Here is a 24,999-nt window from a genome sequence, read left to right as displayed (position 1 = left end):
TCATCGCCCTTTAGTTGCTCAAGAAGTCCCATCGCGTGCAGGTGATCATTCATCCCTGCAAACAACAGCAGCTCAGGTTCACAGGGCATCTCCGACTTTATTGCCACTACCAGAGTTAACATCTGATTTAATTCAGCTCCTGGCAAAGATTATATCAAAGTCTCCGGCCAGAACAACTTGGGAGACGTTCCTTCGAAGTCTGATCCCGCCACAATGACTACTCTCGCAGCAGCTGGGTCTGCTCTATCATACACTGCCAGGGTTTTGGCCAGCTGGGTACTCCCACAGGGCTTCCCGTACCTGGGATCTTCCGCCAATTTCGAGCCTTCGTAAGCGGCATCTGGCAATCCCGTTCCTCCCGGATTGAGTAGCTTGTCTACCACCTTCAACTGTGCCGGGGTTGCCAACCTGATCCTGGCGATGCTAGTTCGGTGCTTGGGAGGTTCTGCTATAAGTCCCGGACTCCCCAGCAGCTTGAGAGGTCTGTAGTTAATGGGTCCCATGATCGTTTTTGTGGAAATTCCCGTCAGGTCTGTGGTCTCCATCAACTTCGCTCTCGAGAAGTGCGCCTCATGAGCTTTCAACCAGTCCACGCAATGATGCCTATTCAAATCCTCGTGTGATACTCGTTCGATCCCCAGGGTTTCCGCCAATTCTTGCCTGCATTCCAAACTCTCTAGATCCAGTTCTTTCACCTTCTCAGGATATCTCAAGCGAGCGGTCTCCATAGACTTATTTTCCCGTTTGCTCTCTGCCACTACCACTGAGGATATCGCCGAGCTTGGAGGTGTTGATGACGTCACCTCCTCAGACTCCATTGGCGTGGCACTCTGCAATCTGGTCTGGCTGCTCCTTGAACTGTCTCTAGTGTCAACTCTCGGTCCCAAGCGACCAGACAAGGCCCTTGAGGCCAGGAATGGTGGGTTCGGAGGTGGTCCTAAAGTGAATTGGGCTGTCTCTAGCAGATCCGCCTCCAGCGCATTTATGTGTTCTTGGAAGACGTCGTTTAGCCACTCTGCTCCCCTCGGTCTATCAAAATGGATTCCATCACTGGAGGTGTCTTCAGGGAATCCCTCTTTCTCCATGCGCTCTGCCACGTCCAACAGTCTGACAGGGAGCACACTCTTCCGGTGGATGTCTCTTATCCCCTTGTTTAGGTTCCGCACCTTCTCGTTCATCTCCAAGGCGTGCTGATCAAACATCATGTTGTAGGGGACAGTACATATCGTCAACAGGATGGGGTCCATCTGAATCCTCAGTTCCTCAAGAAGGCAGCTCACCTTATCGTGCAGCCTTGTTATTTTCCTCGCTTCACCCCTTGATACATCGTTGGTCCCGATCATCAGGGTCACCGTGTATACTTTGGTCATCCCCAGCATGTCAAGCGTTGCTAACATCTGTGGCGTGGCAGCTCCAGCGAAACTCAAGATTCCCGTCTGCCAGTGCGATCGGATCCGGGTCAACACCCGCACCAGGCTGTCCCCTACGATTAGATGAACCGCACCTTCTGGTACCCGGGGTGGCGCCATGTATTGCACCCAGGCCGCATCATGAAAGCAGTCTCTCCTAGCTTTCTGCTCCGTACTCCAGTCCAGCCGATTGTGCCTGTGGTACCTCCCCTCTGTATTCTTCTTATAACTCAAGATCACGACACTCCTAACCGGCTGCTCCCTCCACGTCGGGGGAAGCTCCGGTCTTGCCGAACTCTCACGACTCTTTTGTCGCAATCTCTCGCCCAGTTCTCTCAGACGCGATGAGCCGCCGCTCACCTGACTGTCACTCGAGGTCGAGGTTGGGGTATATCCCGGCAGCTCCACATCCATCAGTGGGCGTATGGGTTGCGTCTCTAGGCTACGCAAGGAAGACGTTGCGTCATTCGGTATCCAAACTTCCAACCCTTCACTCATGTGTTCACGGGCCTCGCGGTCAAGGTTGAACCGTGCTCTTGCTCTGGGGGCCTCATCCACCTCCATACGTGACTCTGGCCTCGAGCTGGTGACCACTCGCTCCTTCGGCCTGGCTCCCTTCTGTGCATCAAGCTCGCGTTGTCGTTGTTCTATTCTGTCTAATTCCGACCTCAGTTGATCACGATTCACCCTTAACTCCTGTTGATGCTCAGCTTTTTGTATCTCAAGCAACCTCAGAGCCTGGTCTCGCTCGTTGACCGCCTGGTCCCTTTCCAGCTGAACCTTCTCCCGATCCAGATTTGCCTGATCCCGATCGAGGTTCGCCTTATTCCTTTCCTTCTGCGTCTTCTCGAGCTCTTTCTTTAGAACACCTAGATCCGGATATGCCTCGGTCGTCTGTTGCATTCGTGACATCGATGGCACCCTACTCGAGCTCTGGCTTGTGGACCTCACTGTTGGCCTAGTCGGTAGTGGGAATTCCCCTGCGCCATATTCGGTATTGTTATTCAGGCCAGGATTCCTTGCCAAGTCAAAACCCCTTACTCCTCCATCCACATTCCAAGACAACCATCTGGTCTGTTCTTGGTTCGATATTCCCTCGGTGTTGTAGCCGATCATCAAGACAGCCTCCGTTGCAGACTCCCTGCACTCACCCTGGTCCTCCAACTGGAGGATGGCATTCAGCATCACCGCCATTCTCTCGTCTATTTGGGTGTAGTCCAAGTCCCTCAGGCGCCTGTACAGCTCATCAAGAGTGGGCTTCCTCAGGGCCGCGGGCACGGATTTCCATAATCGGTCTGCCATTCTTCGTGACTTCGGGATGTATACAGGTATGTGTTGACCAGCTCAAGAATTACCTTACCAGCTCAAGAATTACCTTACCGACTCAAGTATTACCCAACTCAAGAATTCTCTCGAAATGTTCCCTTGCAAATATTTGCTGCAAGTGCCGATTATCGCGAGTTCAATCAAGATTTCTCTCTCTGTTTCTCGCTGGAGTATAGTTGGATTTTCAACTTTGTTTTTCAAACTTGATCTGAAAACAGAAAGCATATTGAAACTTGACATGTCATGTTCCTAACCTAGAGACCCCCCTTTTACCAGTATGGTTAAAATCTTATCATTTTCATATCACTTAAAACAATTCAATTGGAATTCCCTTAAAAGCATGCAGATTCATTTTATGTTTTAGCACCGTTAACTCGTTTTAAAATTTAATTGTCATGCCAATCATATCTTTAAGATCCCTTTACCTGCGCCGCACCCCAGTACCTAACTCAAGACTCCTCCCTCACACCCGACTCGATACCCCCATGTACCCGACTCAGGCGATGCTCAAGTAGTACTTCTTATGAAGATACACCATTATCTCAGTTTCTGCAAAGACCACATGTAGGATAGCGTACAATTCCCTCGGGCTCAGTTTGCCCCTGTTTGGGTCATACACCGGCATTGAGACTTCTGTTATCCCTCTTTCAATCATGAAGTCTCGTAATCTTGTTAGTGCCAATATCACGTGTTCGGGATCGATTGTGTTCCTGTCATTGACCCTCGTTACTAGGAAGCACAGATATTTGCCCGGGACTTGTGCCACTGACGGTGGAAGCGCTGCCATCCCTCCCAGTCCTGGTCTCAGTCTGAACAGAAACTCTACATTCTGGTACTCTCTTTTGAAGTCAGCTTCCAATCTTGATTTGAAACTCATGTCCGCCGTGATGCAGATCGCGCTGGTCCTGTTTGACAGGATGAAGTCGCTATCCGTTATCATGATGTTCTCCGAGTATTCGTTGGGTATTTCGAATTTCGTTTTGAAATTCCGACCTATAGTAGGCTCTGGTTCTTCTTCCTCCAGTTCCAATTCGCTCGTTTCTCTCACTTCCTTGAGCTTCTTTATCATCAAATTTTCGGTGTGGGTAAGTCCTACCCCCACTCCCCGGACAAAAATATTTATCGACGTCCCCGTCGATGTTGTCGGGTCTGAATTGTCCTGAGGAATGTCCAGTGGCCTGTCTGTTGCCGTCCATCCGAAAAGAGGGTCCTCTGTCTTCATGTAATTTGCTGCTGATACATCGACTTGCTGAATGCTTTGTCCTTCGCGGCTCTCGTCTTTGACATCACGCATCCACTCTAGAATCCTCAAGTTCGTGTTCTCCCTCCTCTCTATCTCACTCTGTTCGAGATCCGTTTCTACTTCTGGCGTCGAGTAATCATCCTGCGGATAATGACCACCATCGTCAATGACCTGCCATTCCTCTCCGGCTTCCAGTTCGCCTGCCTTCAGTAATTCCTCGCCCAAATTGTCTGGCTGTATCTTATCGATCAAGAAGTCATCCCCGTACCTGTTGTACCTCATGCCGGTGCGTTTACGATTGCCAGTCCTGGTTTCCGGTGGTGTTGGTCGATCCGGCTCCATCCACTTCGGCACCTCGTCTTGCTCCGGGTCGTTCCAGTCTTCTTCTACAAATGATCCTGCATCAGACCCCACTCCTATCTTTTCATTGTCGTCCAAACTCAAGTTCTCATTACCATCATTTTTCTCTCGAGTACCTTTCTCATTCACTTCACACGATGGCTCTACCACCAGGTACTCAAGACCCTCCATGTCCTTCGGTATGCACCAATCCTCTGGGGACGGGACGTGAGGCTTCAGATTCTCATAATGTGCCGCTCGCCCAGTACTCAAGCGATAGAACCGTCCTTGTTGATGAACCTCCGTTATCATGAATGGTCCCCTCCACTTCTTGAGTAGTTTCTTTGTTCCCTTGGGCGGTATTACATTTTGGAAGACCCACACGTATTGGCCCACTTCATATGGCTTTGCTCTTAATATTTTTTCGTCGTATTTCCTGCGTTGCCTCATTTGCGCTTGCGCCGTGTTCCTCCTGCATAGCTCGTTCAACTCCTGTTGTCTTTTGATCGCTTCTTTCACGTATGCCTGAGGCGACGTCCTTTTCCCCTCGTATTCCGGGTAAAAGAATGTCAGAGGCATTGCTCTCTCCCTGCCCGTCAACATCATGAAAGGACTGATGCCCGTAGTTGAGTGCTGTGTACTGTTGTAGGCTCCTACTACCTGTGGCAGGTATTTGTCCCAGTCCGTCATGTATCTTGAGCAGTACACCCTTAACATGTTGACCAGTGTCCTGTTTTGTCTCTCTACCAACCCATTGGTCTGCGGGTGATAGGTCGTCGAGTGTGCTTGAGCAATGTGCGATCTCTTCATCAATTCTTTTGTCAAGTCCCCCACAAAAGCTTTGCCGTTGTCCGACTGGAAAGTCATTGGACAACCATACCGCGATATCCAATGCGTTATCAGATGATCACATGTCTCTTCGGCCGAGGCTGTCTGGCACGGAACCGCTTCCGCCAACTTTGTGAAGTGATCTATTATAACCAGTATCTGGTTGTATCCCGACTCTGTCATGCAGATTTTTTGATGGTCTATCTGCACCACTTCATTGAACTCCGAGCTCTCAACGGACTTGAGGGGAAACTTCATCTTCCTTGGGTCTTTTACCTGGAGACATGCCAGGCAGGCATTCACCCATCTCTCGCAAGCTTTTCTCATTCCTGGCCAGTCAAACCTGTGAAGTATCCTTTGTTGTACCTTGTCTATCCCCTGGTGGCCCATCTGGTCGTGCGATCTGAAAAGCACCTCCGTCTGGTACAACTGTGGTAGTATGATGAGATTGTGTTTGTGTAATATCTTTTCTTCATCTCTCCTCTTGCACGCTACCACCCCCTCAGCTGTGTGATAAAGCAAGTCTTTCTTTTCTTTGTAGAACTGGCTCAAGATCTTGTAGCTGTCTTCCTCAAGTTCCCCCTTCTCCTTGACCCCCGACTGGATCCATTTGGAGAGGTTACATGTCATTTTGTCATTCTTCTGGGCTCTTATTAGGTCTGACAGCCTATATCTCGCCTTGACATGCTCCTTTAGCGCCATGATTTGTCCATTCATCTCCCCAGGGTTGTGGATGTCATCACTCAGTTTCACGCATATCATCCTTTTCACGATTTTCATATCATCTTCTGGCACCAGATTCGTTCTGATGTTTGAGTTGCATGATAGTTCCCTGAATGGTTTCCTTGCGACCGCCATTTTCTCAAGTTCCTCACCACCTCGCATCTCCTGTATGTCCATGTTGTATGTTCCTGAAGATGGATCCGTCTGTAACTCCCTGTCGTGGTGCCTTGTCTTCTCTTCCGCCAGTATCATGCACAGACTGTCCTGGTTTTCGCTGCTCTCATCCGAGTCTTCATCCCATCCTTCACGCTCCCCGGACAATTTTCCTTCTCCGGTTCCTTCTTCCGTGAACCTGGAACACTCCCCGGACTCTTGACCTGGTCCCAGGTGCTCAGTATCTTCCTTGAACGTCACTTTCTTTTTCCTAACCCTGGTCTGCTCCAGAACGTCTTCGGGGATTTTGTCAACTAGTGACCGCACGACATCTTTGCTGTCAGTGACGCTTCCTCTTGATGAGTCAGTATCGTTCACTGTCTCTTTTCTCCGAAGTATAGTGAATTCCGGTTTCTCTGTACCCTTCTCCTGGATCACGGGCTTATCATCTGATAGTTTCTCGAGCAACCTCATTAAGTCATCATCTATCTGTGCAGTTCCTGCTTCCACCTGGTTAAGATCATAGCCTTTTGCCTTGAGCGTCTCCTTCACGATCTTCGACTTGAGTATAATCTCAATCGGAATCCTCTTGCTCTTCCTCAAGATGGTCTTCTCTGGAGGCTCTTTAGGCAATTCAGGATGATCTTCTATCGGTTTGCCTGACTTGTCCAGCCATCTCGTGAGTGGAAGACTGTCGTACGTTTCCTTGTCCATGAATGAGAAGCCATCTTTGATTTCAGGTCTGTCTGCTTCTCTTTGCTCTTGTCTCTCATAGAACTCCGTCTTCTTACTCAAGCTGTCGGCATTCTGATGTTTATCTCGCGTTCTATGCTCAATTATCATGTTGTATCCGTCCAGGCGAACTATCCACCTCCCAATGTAACTTTGGTCCATTGAGTACGTTTTCAGCCAGCTCAGTGCTCTGTTGTCGACTCGCAACTTGAATGGCTCACTGCCCAGATACGCCCTGTATTTCTCGACAAAGGTAACCACCGCGAACATCTCAGCTTTCGGTGCTCCGTACTTCATTTCCGTGTCACTCAGGACTTTGCTCCCGACGCTATTGGTCTCAAGACTGTCTTCCCATTCCATTCTTGTTCTTGGTGGAGAATCCCCGAAATCGCGACTACCGACGCATCCGTGTCTAGCACGTATATCCCTTTCTCAGTCGGCATACCCAGTACTGGTGCCTCACATAGCTCTTTCTTTATCCTCTGGAATGACTCTTCTGCTGCGTTGTTCCACGTGAACTTCTTGCCCTTGTGTCTCATTAATTGTTGCATCGGGTATACCTTGTCTGCATAGCCTTTGATGAACTCTCTATAATAGTTAGCGAAACCCAGGAAGCTCATCAACTGGTGCTCTGTCTTCGGTGATTTCCAGGTCAGGACTGCTTCCACGGCGTCCGTATCAGGTCTGATGCCGTGCTTGTCTACCATCCTGCCCAAGTATTTTATTGAGTCCTTGAGTATCTCGCACTTTGATGGTTTACACTTTAGCCCCGACCTCTTCATGCATGCAAACACTTCGTCTAGTCTCTCAATGTGGTCTTCCAGTGTTGGCGTCGCTATTACCACGTCATCCACGTAGCACATTACCAGATTGCCATACTTCTTCGTTACGCCTATCAGCGCGTGTGCCATCAACCGCTGAAACGTGGCTGTGGCATTGCAAAGTCCAAACGGCATCCGTTTCCATTGCAACAGACCCAACTCGCAGGCAAACCCTGTCTTGTCCCTGTCCTGCTTCCTTAGTGGTACTTGCCAAAAGGCCGAGCCTAAATCAAGTGTCGTAAAAAATTTTGCATCACCTAACTTCGAGAGGCTCTCATCAATCCTCGGTATGGGATAGGCATCCGTCACCGTGACGGAGTTCAGGTATCGAAAGTCACAACAAAACCTCAACTGGTCGCCTTTCTTTTTGGCCATCACTACTCCACACGCCCACGGTGACCTGGATGGTTCTATCATGTCATACTCTAGTAACGTCTCGATCTCTTTTCTACACGCGTCCGATTTGTGTGGGGTCATGCGCCTCGCCCCCTCCCTGTGTGGTACCGCGTTTTCCTCAAGTTCTATTTCATGCTCAACGAAATTGCAACACCCGATATCCGCCTTATGCCTCGAAAAAACATCCTCGTTCCGTTCTAGTACGTCCTTGATGGCTTCGAGCTGTTCATCTTTCAGTTTGCCCCTCAAATGTTCAATCTCCGGCAGGACCGGTTTTTCATTTTGCATTTCATCTAGTGTGGGTCGCTCTGGAAAGTTCGAACAGCTCGAAAGACCATCATCCGTTTCTGACTTAAGTGATTTAATAAGACCTGAAGAATCTTTTATTTTCTGCAATCGTCTCAAGATACAAATTTTGTCCCTGTGATTGGGGCAATCAACAACTTCATTTCGTTTTGAATTCTCAATTGTTTCATATCGAGTTTTAACCGGTAAAGCATATCCCAGTTTCCTCCCTCTTTGTATCGTGATTGGTATATCAAGGGTATTCAACAAGACACTGACGCAGAGGCCGCTCTTCGTTATCGAAAATGATCTTCCTAAAACAGCAGCACTTTGACTATTGGGATTCGGAACTATGCACACTTGCTTGCTGTCACTTAGTTCATTGTAATTTTTCATCCTCAAACTTACGATTGCCGCTTCATTAGCTTTTAGCCTCACCCTCCTACTCAAGAATACCGGTGCTTTGTTTTCATTTGCCATTATTAAATTTACCGGTTTGATTGCGTACCTCCTATCCGGGTTCCGTATCCTGAACATTGCGTTATTTAAATCAATCGTTACGTCGAAATTCCTGATGAAGTCTCTGCCCAAAATGAATTGGTCAGATTCATCTAAGTTTTCTACCACGATAAAGCTCATCCACAGGTTACGTTCCCCCAAATTGAGGGCTATTATCGGCGTCCTGCCCAGCACCCGTAGGGCCCCTTTGTTTGCAGCTGACAGTCGTATTCTCGAGTCTATCAAGTCACCTTTGTTAAAGCCCATCTTCTCCCAAGTTTCGATTGGTATAACGCTCAAGACTGCTCCCGTGTCAAGCAACCCACGCAACTGAGTCTTCTTGCCACTTATATCCAGCACGTGCCCTGTCACATCTGCCTCCGTCCCGATGTGCATTGCATCTTCCTCAAGCATGGCGCAGTGTCCAATCGATCTCACTTTCAATTCTTCTTTCCCTACGTAGATTTGTCCAATTAGGTCTTCGTCACATGTTATCATTGTCTTGGTATAGATGTTAATCCCATCTATATTTAGCATCACCTCGTGTGGACCGTAAGCTTCAGTATATCTGCTATCAACACGTACCGACTTGCTTCCCCCTCTCATGAGTAGTGCTCTCAGTGCTCTAGAAGTCGTTTGTGGGCTTATACCACTCAAATAGTCTGCATACACGTCAATGTGCATTATCGTCTGGTCGCTCGGCTCGCCCAAGTTTCTGGTTACCTCGTGGCCGCCCACTGTGATTATCGACATTATCCTTGCCCCGATTCTCGATATGCCAAAAGGTTTACCTGTCACCATTTTCACAGTATTGCAATTCCCTGTCTTCGTTGAGCCTGGTACAGCCTCTGGTATTTGTTTCGATCCGGTTAATGCTTCGTTAAAATTCTGTCTTTTTATCTCCAGCTTTAGTCGTTGCTCTATTTCTTTCGCAGCCAGGTCCTGTTTCACTTTGGCAATTGCTTCCGTCGCCGCTTTCTCATAATTTATCTCTAGAGAGTTCCCTGCCGCGGATTCTATGGCATCATTAACATGTGATACAGCTTTCACTGTCTTCGTCGGCAATTCCGTGCTTGGTGCTCCTAAGTTCCTCGATTCAAATTCGTTTTGCCTGTTCCGCTGATTCTGCACTGCCGCTAATGCCAACTTATGTTTAGGGTGACTCTGGTCCTTGACCGCTTCCCAGAACAAGGGACAATCCATTCGGAAGTGCCCCTCCTGGTTACAGAAGAAGCATCTTGCGCCTATCTTGATGATTAAGCCACTATAGTACTCGTGTTCCTCCATCTGGCTCATGTCCTCCTCATCTGGTGCATATCCTAGACTCTTCATGCCTTGTTTGTATGTTGTGCAGTCAGCCACGTGGTGATCCGCCGACCCGCAGTTCGCGCATGGTCTGCGCTTGTCCATGTCATCTCTAGGTTTGTACCATGACGACCTCTGCGGTTGACTTCCCCCTTGCGTGTTCCTGTTTTCTGAATACGAGTATTTCTTGGGTTTCATCAGCATGTATTCCCTTGATTTCTGTCTCATTTCTTCTGGGGTTGATGCGCTGTCTTTCGACAATGTGTAGTATGTTGCTAACATTGTCCTTAAGTCGTCACTTTTTACCCCATCAATGAACTTCGAGGCAATGCTAAAGTTTCTTCTGTTTGTCGACTCCTCTGGGTCACTCCTTCTTCTCAAGCTCTCGAGATCATCTAGGAACCGATCTATTGACTCGTCGTCCCTCTGCCTTCTCTTTTCAAATCGCATCATCGCTTGGTGACCCTTCATGCCTGACCCGAATCGATTCAGCAATATCTCGAAGATCTTGTCCGCGGTATCGCGTTCTTCTTCTTTCTTCGCAACCACGCATTTTAATGCTGTGCCTTCTAAATTGCTGAGTATGGCTGTGCATGCTTGTCTTTCATCGTTCAAGTTGTCTTGCTCTAGATGTAATCTCATCACTTCCACCCACGTGTCAATGCATCCATCTGAGTCGTCTTTGAATTCTTTTGGCTTCTTGAATGTTTTTCTTGATTTCCCATCTCTCCTATCGCTCGAGTTAGTGTTCCTCGTGGCGAAGGCCTCTAGAGTCCTGTTCATCATCTCCCAAGTGTTTGCCCATGGCATAGCATCCGGACCTGCGTTGCTGTTAGCTGTTGAGTCCCCCGGACCAGTCGTTGTACTTGACATTCCATTCTTCATGATTGTTTTAGCAGCTGTTGGTGCTATGCTCACCGTATCCCGGTTTAAGGGCAACGGTGTCGATTGCCGTTTGTTCCTTTGTGGTTCCACAAAGTCAACTCTGGTGCCTTGCGTGCGATCCGCTGCCGGTCTTTCTTGTGAGGTAGAATTACTCAAGATTGCATCCAATTTCGCCTGTATTGCACACGAACTTTCGGCCTGATTTTTGCTCATTGTGTCCATTCTCTTTTCCAGGCTACCTAATTGGCTGTTGACATCATCATATCGGTTTTTTAACTGTTGCAAATCTTTTTTGATGTTCTTATCTCGTTCTTCATTGGTGGTTTCTACATTATCTGACATTTCCTTGAGTCTCTCTTCTGTTGCCTTGGCCAGGTTAAAATAACTATCCAGATACTCGTTTTTGTTGTATCTTAATTCTTTTCTTATCACTTCTCTGTCCTCTTCGCTGTGCTTCAGCTTTTTGTCGATCTGATTCAGTTTCGCCATCAAGTCACCTAGCTCAAGAGTAGCCTCTTCATGGTCAGCCGTCGGTTTTTCTTCGGCCGTCGCTTCTGCTCTAGTTTGTCCCTCTCTCGGATTGGCTTCTGTCGTCTTCGTGCTCACTGTTCCAAATGTTCGTGCTCTTTCAGCTTTTGGTTCTTCAGTCACGTTCTCTTTCGTTTTTATTCCGACCATCATCGCCAACCTTTCTTTAAAAGATGTCTTTTTTACTTGAGAGTCTTCTTTCACCGTTTCTTCGGTGTTGCCTATTGCATCTTCCACGTTGTCTATTGGTGAGAATTCTATGGGTTTCGAGTTTGGTTCTTCTGCATTGGGCATTGGAGTTGACTCCGTCGCTATTTTCCTTGTTTCATCTACACTTTGATCAGGTGTCTCTAGATCAATCTCGATGGTGGGTTCTACTCGTTCCCCTTCCATGCCCTCTCTTGCTCTCTCCGTTGTACTCCTTGTGCTGACCATGTTAACTGAAAAGTTCTTCTTTGTTATCTTTGGGCCCATTGATGTTGTTTTGCGTAGCGACGAATTATACTTTGCTTCGGTAGGTCTTTTTTCAGCTACCGGTACCCTGCTCCGCCTCATTATTTCTATTTACAATTGCTTTTATTTACAATTTTACTATATACACAATCCTATTCTAAGAATAAAATCTTTCGGGAAGGAAGAAAAAAAATATACAACGTGGCGAAAACCTTGTTTCAGTTCTCTTTATTAACTTTTCGAGAAATTTTCCTTATTTGTGGTCTCAACCGTACCTGGTTCCAATTAGTCTTGTTCTATCTTAATTCTGTCTTAAAACACTTCTTGTAATTTTACTTCAATTTTTACACTGTCCCACGACTTCCAATTGCCGTCCCTACTCTTCTTTGTACCGTCCCAGGCTTCTTTCTCCTGTCCCAAGACTGTTCGGTACCGTCCCAGTACTTTCCAGCCGTGTCCCAAGACTCTTGTCCAAGACTACTGTCCCAAGGCTAGTGTCCCAAGACTACTGTCCCAAGACTACTGTCCCAAGATTAGTGTCCCAAGACTAGTGTCCCAAGACTAGTGTCCCAAGACTAGTGTCCCAAGACTAGTGTCCCAAGACTACTGTCCCAAGACTACTGTCCCAAGACTAGTGTCCCAAGACCCTGTCCCAAGACCCTGTCCCAAGACCCTGTCCCAAGACCCTTGTCCCAAGACCTTGTCCCAAGACCTTGTCCCAAGACCCTGTCCCAAGACCTTGTCCCAAGACCTTGTCCCAAGACCCTGTCCCAAGACCCTGTCCCAAGACCCCTGTCCCAAGACCCTGTCCCAAGACCCTTGTCCCAAGACCTTGTCCCAAGACCCCGTCCCAAGACCTCGTCCCAAGACCCTGTCCCAAGACCCTGTCCCAAGACCCTTGTCCCAAGACCTTGTCCCAAGACCTTGTCCCAAGACCCTGTCCCAAGACCCTTGTCCCAAGACCCTGTCCCAAGACCCTGTCCCAAGACCACTGTCCCAAGACTGTACTGTCCCAAGACTGTCCCCAGACTGCTCTGTCCTAAGACTTCTTCGGCACTGTCCCAAGACTGTTGACTAGTGTCTGGGTGGTGGGACTTCTTCCCTCTTCGTTATGGGGACTTCTTGATTCGCCGTACCTTGTACCACCACTCAAGCTCTAGTAAAATTTTCCCAAAATCCTCTCTTAAAAACCAAATGCTGACCCCCCTTTTTCTTATTTCTCTTTTTGGCTTCCTCTATTTCAATGTTCCAAGTAACTTGAGACCAAAACCTGTGCGCAGGTATCTTGTGATCACCTGTTCGTACAAAATTTTAACACAAATCCTCACCAAAATGCAACAAAATCTAAGCAAGAAAAATTAATAAAAACAGAAAGATGAGCCCACCTAAAATTCAAAGGTGACAAATGTCTACCTTCTATCGAAAAAAATGTCTTGTACCTAATTGCCACGCGTTTCCTTCCCCCCTGCTAGCGATCTTATGGGGTATTACAAAAACTGTCTATGTCCCTTCCCCCCTACCAATCCGACCAGGGTACCTTCCTTAACTCGAGTTCAAATTTCGATATCCACCTAATATTACCAACGCGTTATAAATTCTAATGTAACTAAGTCAACGATGTCGACTAATTAGTTACTCTAATTTCCCCCTTTTTACAATTTACAACCGCCAACCTCTAACTTAACCAGCCCCCCTTCTAACCTCCCCCCTTTTTAGCCCCCCTTCTTAAGCCTAAAATTACCTTAAGCGCCGGGTGCTAAACCTCTCAAGAGAAAACCGTAGACCTGTCTCCAGGCCTGCTCAAGTAAAAACGTTCCTCAAAACCGGGGGATGTCGCTTATCCTATTTTACACTTATCTCCTATAATGTAATGTGGATTTTAACGATACCCGTTCTGCCCAACTTGAGAACTCGAGAATTGCCAAATCCTTCTTGGCTGCTTTCCCACTCGACTGGTCACCTGTTCCAGTCCAGTCTCCTATTGGTTCAGCTCAAGTGTCCCTGAACCACTTTCCCACTCGGCTGGTCACCTCTTCCAGTCAAGTCTCCTATTGGTTCAGCTAAAGTGTCCCTGAACCACTTTCCCACTCGGCTGGTCACCTCTTCCAGTCAAGTCTCCTATTGGTCCAGCTAAGTTCCAAGCTATCTGAAAACCCTTGACAACGCCCCACTTCGGGCACTTTATTCAGTTTACTGGTTTAAATTGCTAGGTTGATCGAAACGATCGAACTTGTAAAACAGTATGGGTATACTATTTAATTAGTATAAAGGTTTGATCCAACTAATCTGGTGTCAAAGTCACTGTCTTTTTTCGTTTTATGGTTTTTGTTCCTTTTTCTATTCTTTTTTGGTTTTTGTTTTGCTTTTTGTCTTTTTGCTCGTGTTTTTGTCCCCCTAGTTGCCCCCCTTTACTCGGTTAGCTAAGCCTCGTTCGGAGAGCGTACCAGGAAATTTTCTCGAGTTTTCTTAAAAAGCTATCACGGTACAACCGGAAGGTTTGCACGTTCCTGTCGAACCGTACCGCTGGTACTCTAGAATGGGCATTCAGCCCGAAGCTGTCTCAAGTGGGTTCGACTCCGTAGTCTTGATGTCGTAAACACCCAGGAGCGCCATAAAAACACTATGTAACATTCGTCTACTGCAGTCACACATGAGGCTTAAGAAAAATAGGACCTATAACCACTGGCTCAAGGGTCAGGGACACCATCTCTTGTGTTTTTCTACCTCAAGAACGGTCGGAGCCAGTTCGGTTCGCTTGTGACATGAGACTACGACCCGTTACAGCTTAAAGGCTACTACTAAAATATCCCCCCACTCTAGAATTAGAAACGTCCCCATACTTAGGTCTCTAGATACCCAAAATACATGAACGCCGTTAAAAACCGGGTTGGAACAATCCGTTAAGTTACTTTTTATTAGACAGTGGGACTTTGATCCATTTCAGATGGATCAACCTAAAACTCGCCTTACCTCAACATAACAATTATAAAACACACTCTAGGAATTTAAATTTGTACTCACATAGTAGCACGCTCAAGAAGTGGGAAATAATCCAGTCGGTAATTAACTCAAGAATTAAATAACGTAACCAAATGAGTCTAATGTTTTATAGTTTGAACAATGAGAACGAGTTTATACTCTAGACAATAGTTTTCTTGTGAACCATTAGGACACTCAAGTTGTCCACCTTTCCACCGAAGGTTCACTCTAGTCCAGTTCCGAATAACACTCCAGTCGCTATAATCCAATTCGTGGGAATGCTCTCGTCTCTGTCACAGATGGGACAGCTCTACTCTCGATTATGATAGTGATGGAAATTGCGAATAGCAATTTCCTACTGCTTTTTCTTACAACTTTCCCGCGTGTGTGTCTCAATCGTTCTGAAATTGTTCTGATTTCTTTTTTCTGATTTTCAGTTATCGCGAGAAAATCGTGCATGACAGGTTCCATTCGAAATTTTGAAAAATTAAATTTCACTCCAAAATCAAGTGTTTTTTGCTTCTCTCAAGGTCAAACTTCCAAATATGACCGACTGGCACAGAAAATGTTTTTTTTTCCAGATGAGATCTGTTTTTTTTTCTTTTTCGAAAAATTCGCTTTCCCAAAAAACTACTCGTCAAATTCTCATAAAAGTGGTACCAATGGATTCAGTAGCGTTTCACCTACCTGCCTGCATGAAATTTAGGGCAATTTTTACCCTACCCCACCCCCTACGGTCTTAGAAAAGCTTCACAACTCGGTACTTCCTCAAAAACTACCCGTCCAGATTTGGGATTAAGGGTTTAATCGATAGACCAGGTTGTAGGAAACTCCCATGCACAAGCGGCTGGTCCCTAATTTGCTTAGGGGAAGAGCTATAGACTTAGGAAAAGTCACTTTTTTGATTTTTTTTGCCTATTTTTTCGGAAATTATCGATTTCCTCAAAAACTACCCATCCAGATTTGGAATTAAGGGTTTAATCGATAGACCAGGTTGTAGGAAACTCCCCCGCACAAGCGGCTGGTCCTTAACTTGCCTAGGGGAAGAGCTATAGACTTAGGAAAAGTCACTTTTTTGGCCTTTTTTCAAATCTTTCCGATTTCCTCAAAAACTACCCGTCCAGATTTGGGATTAAGGGTTTAATCGATAGACCAGGTTGTAGGAAACTCCCCTGCCCAAGCGGCTGGTCCATAATTTGTCTCGGGGAAAAGCTGTACACTTAGGAAAAGTTTTTTTAAAAGTTTTTTGGCATTGGAACAAAGATTCAATATACTTATTGTGTGTATTTTTTAGACAATGGAATCCGCTATGCTTACGTTTTCTCGCTTTTGCTTGGTGCTATTGGCTTTGTGTTGAGTTTTTTTGTATGGTTCGAAGAAGTCCAACGAGAAGTTGCACGAGTTACGCTAGTTCTCTTTAATCAGGTCGGTAAATTTTAAAATAATCAATATTAAAATAATCAAACAGGTCTCTCCAGCTTTCAGCTGGGCCCCTAGTTTACCGTTTGAAAAGTTCCAGTCGAGACCGATTTTTCCTGACTCAGATTTTTACTATTTCAGACTATCTTCTATTTGGTTATTTTGCCGGCTTAGGTCCCACAGCAATTTTGTTTGAAATTCGGCTTCTTTCTAGCATTTAACGGTGTAGTTTTCTTGTAAGATTTTTTTTGGCAATTTGAATGAGTTTTTTTGGGAAAAAAACTTCTTTTTTTTAAATACCGAATTTTTTATTTGTCTTTTTATTTGATTTTAATCGTAGTCGTTCATTTTAGCGCTACAAGGTGCAAAGTTTTTCAGTTTGAATAGTTCGCTCGAAAGCTAATTTTGTTTTCAGTTTAAGTATGCGTCCACGTCAGTTTTGATAGCCTCAGATACAATAATGGTCTGTGGAAAATGTAAGTATGACAGTCGATTAGTAGCAGGAAACTTGAGCCCAATTTTAATTTAATGTGACAGCGTTATGGCGCCATATGTTCATTTTTTGATTAAATTTGATTTAAAGTTACTTCGTTTCAGGTGAGCTAAAGCTTGCTAAAATTATAACCCCCGATCCCTGGAAGGATGGTGCTCGTAGCACTACAGGTAAATAATTATCATACGTATATTTAGCAAAAATGAATAAATACTGAACATTTTACTCCAGTTATTGGATTTTTTAGGAGGTGGTGGTAGAAAACTGAACGAAAATAAAGCACTATCCGGGAAAAAGATGAGGTAAGATTTTTTTTTTATAAGAGTGAATAGTGATAGCATGGCTGGTGCTTAAGTGAGGTTTACACTGAAACGAGTTCTTGTTGGTCTTGTAACTACTGGGCTATTCATACAAAATCGATTGAGATTAACAAGTAAAACTGTGCAATTAAATTGTCGATTCCATTGTTGATTGTTCCGTCCTTCTATCGAAGTAACTTCAGATATAGGCTTCGGATATAGTTGACCGAGTAATATATCATATTAAAAGATCAATTAAAAGGATCCTTTTGTCATTCGACTGTCAGTGCACAGGTTGGATGGAGCCGTACCCAACACTATGTAAATGCATCTAATTATTAATACCGAAACAATAAACTTCTTCAAAGTTTACGTCTTTGATGATTTTTTGTTTGAACAACCCTCTTCAATACTATATTTTACGGAAATTTTGATTCTTGACATCTCTGGACGTGAAGAATTGCATTCCTTAGGAGTGCAAAGCTTCGTTTTAATTATTTAAAATATGGTGTGTCGCAAGTAAGTTTCATGTCTTTTTCGCTGAGGAGACTGGCTCTGCTCTTCGTCGCTGGCAGCGAATAGAGGCACAGTAAGCTGTGCTTGATTTCAAGTATTCCTTTTTGATATTTCGTTTGCTTTCCTGGAGACACGACTTGCAATTTGTAGTTTTTACTGAAGTCTGTTTTCTTAGAGATCTTTTTCAATGCTTAATTTTTTTAATGAATGTTCTGAGAAACTTTTTGAATTTTCTTAGAAACTACCCTAGTCTGAGTTTGATTGAAGAATTTAATCGGAAGAATCGGTTACGAGAACTTTTCCTGTAGAAGCATAGACTCTTTAGCTTCTTGTAAGAATCATGTTATGTCTGTGGGAAGATTCCAATTTCCCAGAAATTTTCATTCTTTTTTTTATCTTTGTAGAGAAACAAGTTTTTGGACTAAGTCAAATTTTTGAAATTACTCATTCATCCAGCATCAGTATAACGCGTTCCAGAAATAAGTAACAGACATCTCCAGACTAAGCCGAACTCCTAGTTATCTTTTATCGAAACATACGAAAATTTTGGTTCACCTTGTTTTCAACCGTTTTCATTTTTTTTGAGTTCTTATATTTTTTTTATGATTGTGCTGTGTAGCAGGTGGCGCGAAGCTTCGCCTCTGTAATAATTTTTTTTGTGATTATGCTGTGTAGCAGGTGGTGCGAAGCTTCGCCTCTGTAAGTCAGTTGGAGAGCTTAACAGTCCAGACAAACGCTTGTTTGTCGGTTTCGAGATAACCAAGAAGTATTTTGAGGATTTTAATGTCAATTGCACTATCTCTGTCATCTGTATATTCGTACAGTCTATTATATATTTAAATGCGGGCTTCAATATCTCGCCATAATTAAGCTTTTTCAACGCATTATTTTTGCATGTTTAAGCTATATCGTATATTGCAATGGTTAAGAATTTTTTTTCGATTTTCCAATTTGATTTTAGTGGTTATTTTACCGAGTTTAAATTAAGCAGCCCAATATCGAATTAGGGGTTGCGAATTTGGCCTCCAATTTTGAGTGCCAGAATCATTTTAGTTAACGAGATAAGACGATTTTTGAGATTTTTTCAAAAATTTTCAGAAATTTCAATTAACAAATTAATTTACAAAACTTGAAGTTCCCAACCCTGTAGTTGGGTGCTGTCAGAGTACTCTAAGGAGTTACAAATCTTGCCTCCAAATAAGACTGTTCAAATCCTTGTAGTTTTTGAGATCTGACGTTTTTTGTGATTTTTCAGAAAACTTATATTAATTTTTTTTTTCGCAAAATCTGAAATTCCCAACCCTGTAGTTGGGTCCTGTCCGAGTATTCTCAAAGATTGCGAATCTTGCCTCCAAATATGACTGCTCAATTCTTAGTCGTTTTCGAGATATGATATTTTTTGTGATTTTCAAAAATTTTCAGAAAATTTTGTTTAATTATTTCTCAAAATTTGAATTTCCCAATCTTGTAGTTGGGTGCTGTCAGAAAGGAGTTACAAATCTTGCCTCCAAATATGACTGTTTAAATCTTTGTGGTTTTCGAGATATGACGTTTTTTGTGATTTTTCAAAGGGGCGGATTTTGATATTTCGTTTGCTTTCCTGGAGACACGACTTGCAATTTGTAGTTTTTACTGAAGTCTGTTTTCTTAGAGATCTTTTTCAATGCTCAATTTTTTTAATGAATGTTTTGAGAAACTTTTTGAATTTTCTTAGAAACTACCCTAGTCTGAGTTTAATTGCAGAATTTAATCGAAAGAATCGGTTACGAGAACTTTTCCTGTAAAAGCATAGACTCGTTAGCTTCTTGTAAGAATAATGTTATGTCTGTGGGAAGATTCCAATTTCCCAGAAATTTTCACTCTTTTTTTTTTTTAGTAGAGAAACAACTAAGTTTTTGGACTAAGTAAAATTTTTGAAATTACTCATTCATCCAGCATCAGTATAACGCGTTCCAGAAATAAGTAACAGGCATCTCCAGACTAAGCTGGACTCCTAGTTATCTTTTATCGAAATATACGAAAATTTTGGTTCACCTTGTTTTCAACCGTTTTCAGTTTTTTTTGAGTCTTATATTTTTTTTATGATTGTGCTGTGTATCAGGTGGCGCGAAGCTTCGCCTCTGTAATAACTTTTTTTTATGATTGTGCTGTGTAGCAGGTGGTGCGAAGCTTCGCCTCTGTAAGTCAGTTGGAGGGCTTAACAGTCCAGACAAACGCTTGTTTGTCGGTTTCGAGATAACCAAGAAGTATTTTGAGGATTTTAATGTCAATTGCACTATCTCTGTCATCTGTATATTCGTACAGTCTATTATATATTTAAAGGCGGGCTTCACTATCTCGCCATTTTTAAGCTTTTTCAACGTATTATTTTTGCATGTTTAAGCTATATCGTATATTGCAATGGTTAAGATTTTTTTTCGATTTTCCAATTTGATTTTAGTGGCTATTTTACGGAGTTTAAATTAAGCAGCCCAATATCGAATTAGGGGTTGCGAATTTGGCCTCCAGTTTTGAGTGCCCGAATCATTTTAGTTAACGAGATAAGACGATTTTTGAGATTTTTTTCAAAATTTTTCAGAAATTTCAAATATTAAATTAATTTAAAAAACTTGAAGTTCCCAAGCCTGTAGTTGGGTGCTGTCAGAATACTCTAAGGAGTTACAAATCTGTGTAGTTACAAAACTGTTCAAATCCTTGTAGTTTTTTTGTGATTTTTCAGAAAACTTATATTAATTTTTTTTCGCAAAATCTGAAATTCCCAACCCTGTAGTTGGGTCCTGTCCGAGTATTCTCAAAGATTGCGAATCTTGCCTCCAAATATGACTGCTCAATTCTTAGTAGTTTTCGAGATATGATATTTTTTGTGATTTTTTCAAAAATTTTTGAGAAAATTTTATTTAATTATTTCTCAAAATTTGAATTTCCCAATCTTGTAGTTGGGTGCTGTCAGAGTACTGTAAGGAGTTACAAATCTTGCCTCCAAATATGACTGTTTAAATCTTTGTGGTTTTCGAGATATGACGTTTTTTGTGATTTTTCAAAAAAAATTCAGAAAACTTTTTTTTTTTTTTCGTAAAATCTGATATTCCCAACCCTGTAGTTGGGTCCTGTCAGAGTAATCTCCAAGATTGCGAATCTTGCCTCCAAATATAATTGCTCAATTTTTTGTATCTTTTCGAGATATGACGTTTTTTTGTGATTTTTTCAAAAATTTTCTGAAAACTTCAGAAAGTTTAAATTAATTATTTTTTCAAAATTTGAAATTTCCAACGCTATAGTTCGTTGTTGTCAGGGTACTCTAAAGAGTTGCAAATCTTGCCACAAGCGACTGCTCTAATGCTTTTAGTTTCCGAGATCTGACGTTTTTTGAATTTTTCAAAATTTCTGAAAGAACTTATCTTCAAAGAAATTCAAAAAATTTGAAAATACTAACTTGATGAAGATACAACCTTATTGTCAGCGTACACCCAGGCGTCTCAAATCTTGCCTCTTAATATGAATGGTCAAATCCTTTTAGTTTCTGAGATAAGACTTTAACTCTTCGGTAGGAAGTACCGACAAAAAACAGTAGATCAGGCAAAAACAGTAGATGGGGCCTTTCGGTTAAATATCGGACTGTGAAGGACATAGCATACGAATGTATCATCAAAATTCTTAAGACGGGCTCAGACAACTGGCCGAAAGAATCGAAAGAAGGGTGGCTGATTCCCCTGCTCAAAAAGGGTACGAGGAAAGACCTCAGCAACTACCGTGGGGTATGCTTACTGCCCCTAGCCAGGCGAATAATCGCACGAGTTCTTGCCTCCAGGCTCTAGGATCTGGGCGGAAACAATAGAGTTGATGGAAGAGAACCAAAACGGTTTCAGGAAAGGCAGGTCAACGGCTGACGCTACCCAAGCAATTATCCGCATTGACGATGAAACACGCAGAGTATTGGGACCAAACGGAGGCTCAGCGATGAAAAGGCCCGTAGCGGTTTTGTTAAACTTAACGAAGGCTTATCCTCGTGTTAACAGGGTACTACTATGGGGCATACGGCAGAAACAGATACCGATCGGAAGCTATGAAAAGAGCAGCTGAAGAAAGGAAAACAGCCAAGAAAAGTCATGAATTTGGCTTGATCTGGCTATACATCAGAGATAACAATCTCCCCTCGACCGATGTAAACAAGGGAATTAGGAGCAGCACCAGAGAGGATTTTTTACTGAACGTTTTACCATACATGCATTGTTTTTCGCTTTTTTCAGTCAATCAAAAATTGCGCAAAAACAACCGGATCAATTGCTAACAAAACTAAAGAAATCGAGCCTTCTATGTAGCCGAACAATTTTTACGAAGTCTATTTTAAATGATCATCATAAAATGTCATTTTACCTTATAAATTACCAATTGTTCATTTAAAAACAATTTTTAAACGTTTTGAATCAATTTCTGGAGATTGCTCTTCTTAAATTTTGTTGGGCTACAGAGGAGGCTCACTTTTATTTATTTTGCTTGCATTGATCCGGTAGTTCTTGCGCACTACCATTAAAACTTTGGGTACGAATTGTGCAAAATAAATTGCGCCATTTTAATTCTACCTAATTCAAATAAGTTTTGTCTTCATTTTTCATCTTAAGTCGACCCAATTTGAGAAAAATACGTTTTCATTTTCAAGATTTGTTCTTTGTCCGGATGATTTAAATCATCTCTGTGCTCCTTATAAATTTAAGGCTTGGTGTCTAAGTATTATATAAAGTTCAAGCCCTGTGACATGTTGAGGAAATGAACTTTAATAAATGAACTTAATGAATGTCATCGTGAACTTCCGATAAACAAATCTAAGTTTATCAAACAGTTAGTCCTCAAATATCGTTGTACGCAGTGCAACTAAAATACATAACCTAAATTAACGTCACTATACCAAATTAGCTAAATGTAAACTGACCCTTATGTTAAAGCTGCTAATATTGAAATCCAAGTTACCAAATTTGAAAAATTGTAGTCAAATTTATGTCATAACCGAAAGGAGATGTCAATTTTATTTAATCATGTAAAACAAAAATATTATAAAAAAGAGCTGAAAAAACACGTACCTATCACTTTAGTCACTGTTCTAAAACGAGAGAGTAATTTATCTTAAATCAGTTGTTCCATTCTTCGAGCCGAGCATTTTCCGAAGACCTCACTTGCTTTGGTCACATCCTAAACCTTAAAAAACTATATCAGACAGAGTCACTGGTCTAACATATAACAAGCCCTTTATAGCCGTGATTCGGTTTTAGAAGCATCTCTCAAAGTATGATATTCACTGTGATCCGACTGTTGTGCCATATTCGCAGCAACTTCTACAATTTTCATATTTCAATAAATCGCGTTTTTTGTAAGATCTCATCTACTTAGTTTACATTGGCTGCCTTTATTTAGATACACCCCATATGCTACGAATTTCCACAAGTGCCAAGTATGCAAGCAATCTCTACATCAAGCAGGAGCGCATTATTGCCAATGTAAGTAAGCTTTAAATTACGTTGCTTTCAGCACATTTCAATTAAATTTTGCTTGCATCTAAATTTTATTATTACAGTTTTGATTAAGTCTTCTTACATGTGATGCCATGCCCCAGTAATGCAATGTAACCCGACGTAAATTAAGAATTTCAACACCCTTAACAAAACGAAAAACAACTTGTGGCACAGAGTTTCTTTTCTATTCAACAAATTGACAGTGTCTTGATGTCTACCGGATAAAGTTGGATTTATTGCGATGGCATTTATTCTACGAAACGAGGAAATTAAAAAAATAGTGGAATTTTTATTTCCTTGTTTCTTAGCAGTTTCACGCTTTCATCTTCTTATCTTTTCATTTGCTCAATGATAGCAAAGAAATTATATCAATCAAGTGGCATAAACTCATGTGTTACAAATTGTTTTGGTATATTCCAGGTTGTGCTTATAAACTAGGAATATGTGCTTTGTGTGGAAAGAAAATCCTAGACACTTCAAACTATAAACAAAGTTCAGTCTGAAAAGAAAAAGGAACACTAGTGAAAAAGTCTAGCGGATGATGTTGTTCACGTAAGATGACAGAAAGATGCTGAGGAGAAAAGGAGAATTGGGACCTGTTTTGGTGTAGCTGGAACAGAAACTTGATCCATAGTTTAGTTGAATTTGATTTATTTTTAGATGTCTAATGATTTGTACCTGCAAGTAATTCAATGATGTTAGCCTCGTTTTGATTGGCCTCTCAGATAATTGAAGCGCTTTAGTTGCTCCAATGTGCACGCGAGTAGTGCTTAAAAATTGATTTTTTGATCGGAAGGCGTCGGCACCAGCAGTCCATTCCGCCATCTTGATCGAAAAACGTTGGCACCAGCAGTCCATTCCGCCATCTGAATGGATAATTTTGCTTGATAAAATTTTCCAACAATAGTTCAATTACTTCAATTACTTCTTTTTAATTTCTCAAAATTTTTTTGATAACAATTGTTTTGACATAATGTTTTCGGTTTTATTGGTATCTAACCACGTGTTGATGGCTTAAGGAACGCTTGAAAAAAGCTAAAAACTTGCTTAATGTTAGTGTTGGTGTTTCTCGTCCGTTTTTCTCAGATTGGGTTTTCGTATTTCCAAATACCCCATATGCTACGAATTTCCACAAGTGCAAAGTATGCAAGCAATCTGCTGAGGAGAAAAGGAGAATTGGGACCTGTTTTGGTGTAGCTGGAACAGAAACTTGATCCATAGTTTAGTTGAATTTGATTTATTTTTAGATGTCTAATGATTTGTACCTGCAAGTAATTCAATGATGTTAGCCTCGTTTTGATTGGCCTCTCAGATAATTGAAGCGCTTTAGTTGCTCCAATGTGCACGCGAGTAGTGCTTAAAAATTGATTTTTTGATCGGAAGGCGTCGGCACCAGCAGTCCATTCCGCCATCTTGATCGAAAAACGTTGGCACCAGCAGTCCATTCCGCCATCTGAATGGATAATTTTGCTTGATAAAATTTTCCAACAATAGTTCAATTACTTCAATGAGAACAGAAAACTAACTATATAAAATAAGACATTTTTGAGTATTTGTGCCTTTCATGCAATTTTTTTTGTTCTATGATTTATCAGTTCTAGTTATTTTCGAAAAACTCAGTGTAAAGTTAAAGTATGGTCTGCGAACCAGTTTTTGGCACTTGAACAAATTGTGGTGAGATTTTCATGAAGTGTTGCCTTAATGAGCGGAGTTATCTTGTTGAATTATTACGCTTGCGATTAGCAAGCGTTATCAAATCAGAATATAGACTTTTTCTTGTTTTTTTTTTCGCTTCGATGTTGTTTGAGGCCTAGGTATTATGGGATCTTGTTTTTGTCGGTTTAGTAAACTTATCTTTTTAATTT

At 42.6% G+C, this 24,999-nt stretch overlaps 1 protein-coding gene across 1 annotated transcript in view; it reads left to right on the top strand.

Annotated features, from left to right (window-relative positions):
• Window positions 1–23,841, top strand: part of LOC134842499 (cysteine-rich PDZ-binding protein-like) — a 305,601-nt gene extending 281,760 nt beyond the window's left edge. Inside the window, exons 2-6 of the mRNA XM_063858871.1 lie at window positions 16,736–16,798; window positions 16,920–16,985; window positions 17,063–17,117; window positions 23,037–23,119; window positions 23,555–23,841. Coding sequence (XP_063714941.1) covers window positions 16,783–16,798; window positions 16,920–16,985; window positions 17,063–17,117; window positions 23,037–23,119; window positions 23,555–23,637 — 303 coding nt within the window. The 5' untranslated portion in view covers window positions 16,736–16,782 and the 3' untranslated portion in view covers window positions 23,638–23,841. The remainder of the gene's footprint in view (window positions 1–16,735; window positions 16,799–16,919; window positions 16,986–17,062; window positions 17,118–23,036; window positions 23,120–23,554) is intronic.
• The last annotated feature ends 1,158 nt before the right edge of the window (window positions 23,842–24,999 follow it).

This window comes from Symsagittifera roscoffensis, chromosome 3 (genome assembly GCF_963678635.1).
Source record: "Symsagittifera roscoffensis chromosome 3, txSymRosc1.1, whole genome shotgun sequence".
NCBI classification, from domain to species: Eukaryota; Metazoa; Xenacoelomorpha; order Acoela; family Convolutidae; genus Symsagittifera; species Symsagittifera roscoffensis.
The sequence above is the reverse complement of the archived record's forward strand: the minus strand, read 5'-3'. Positions and strand labels throughout refer to the sequence as shown.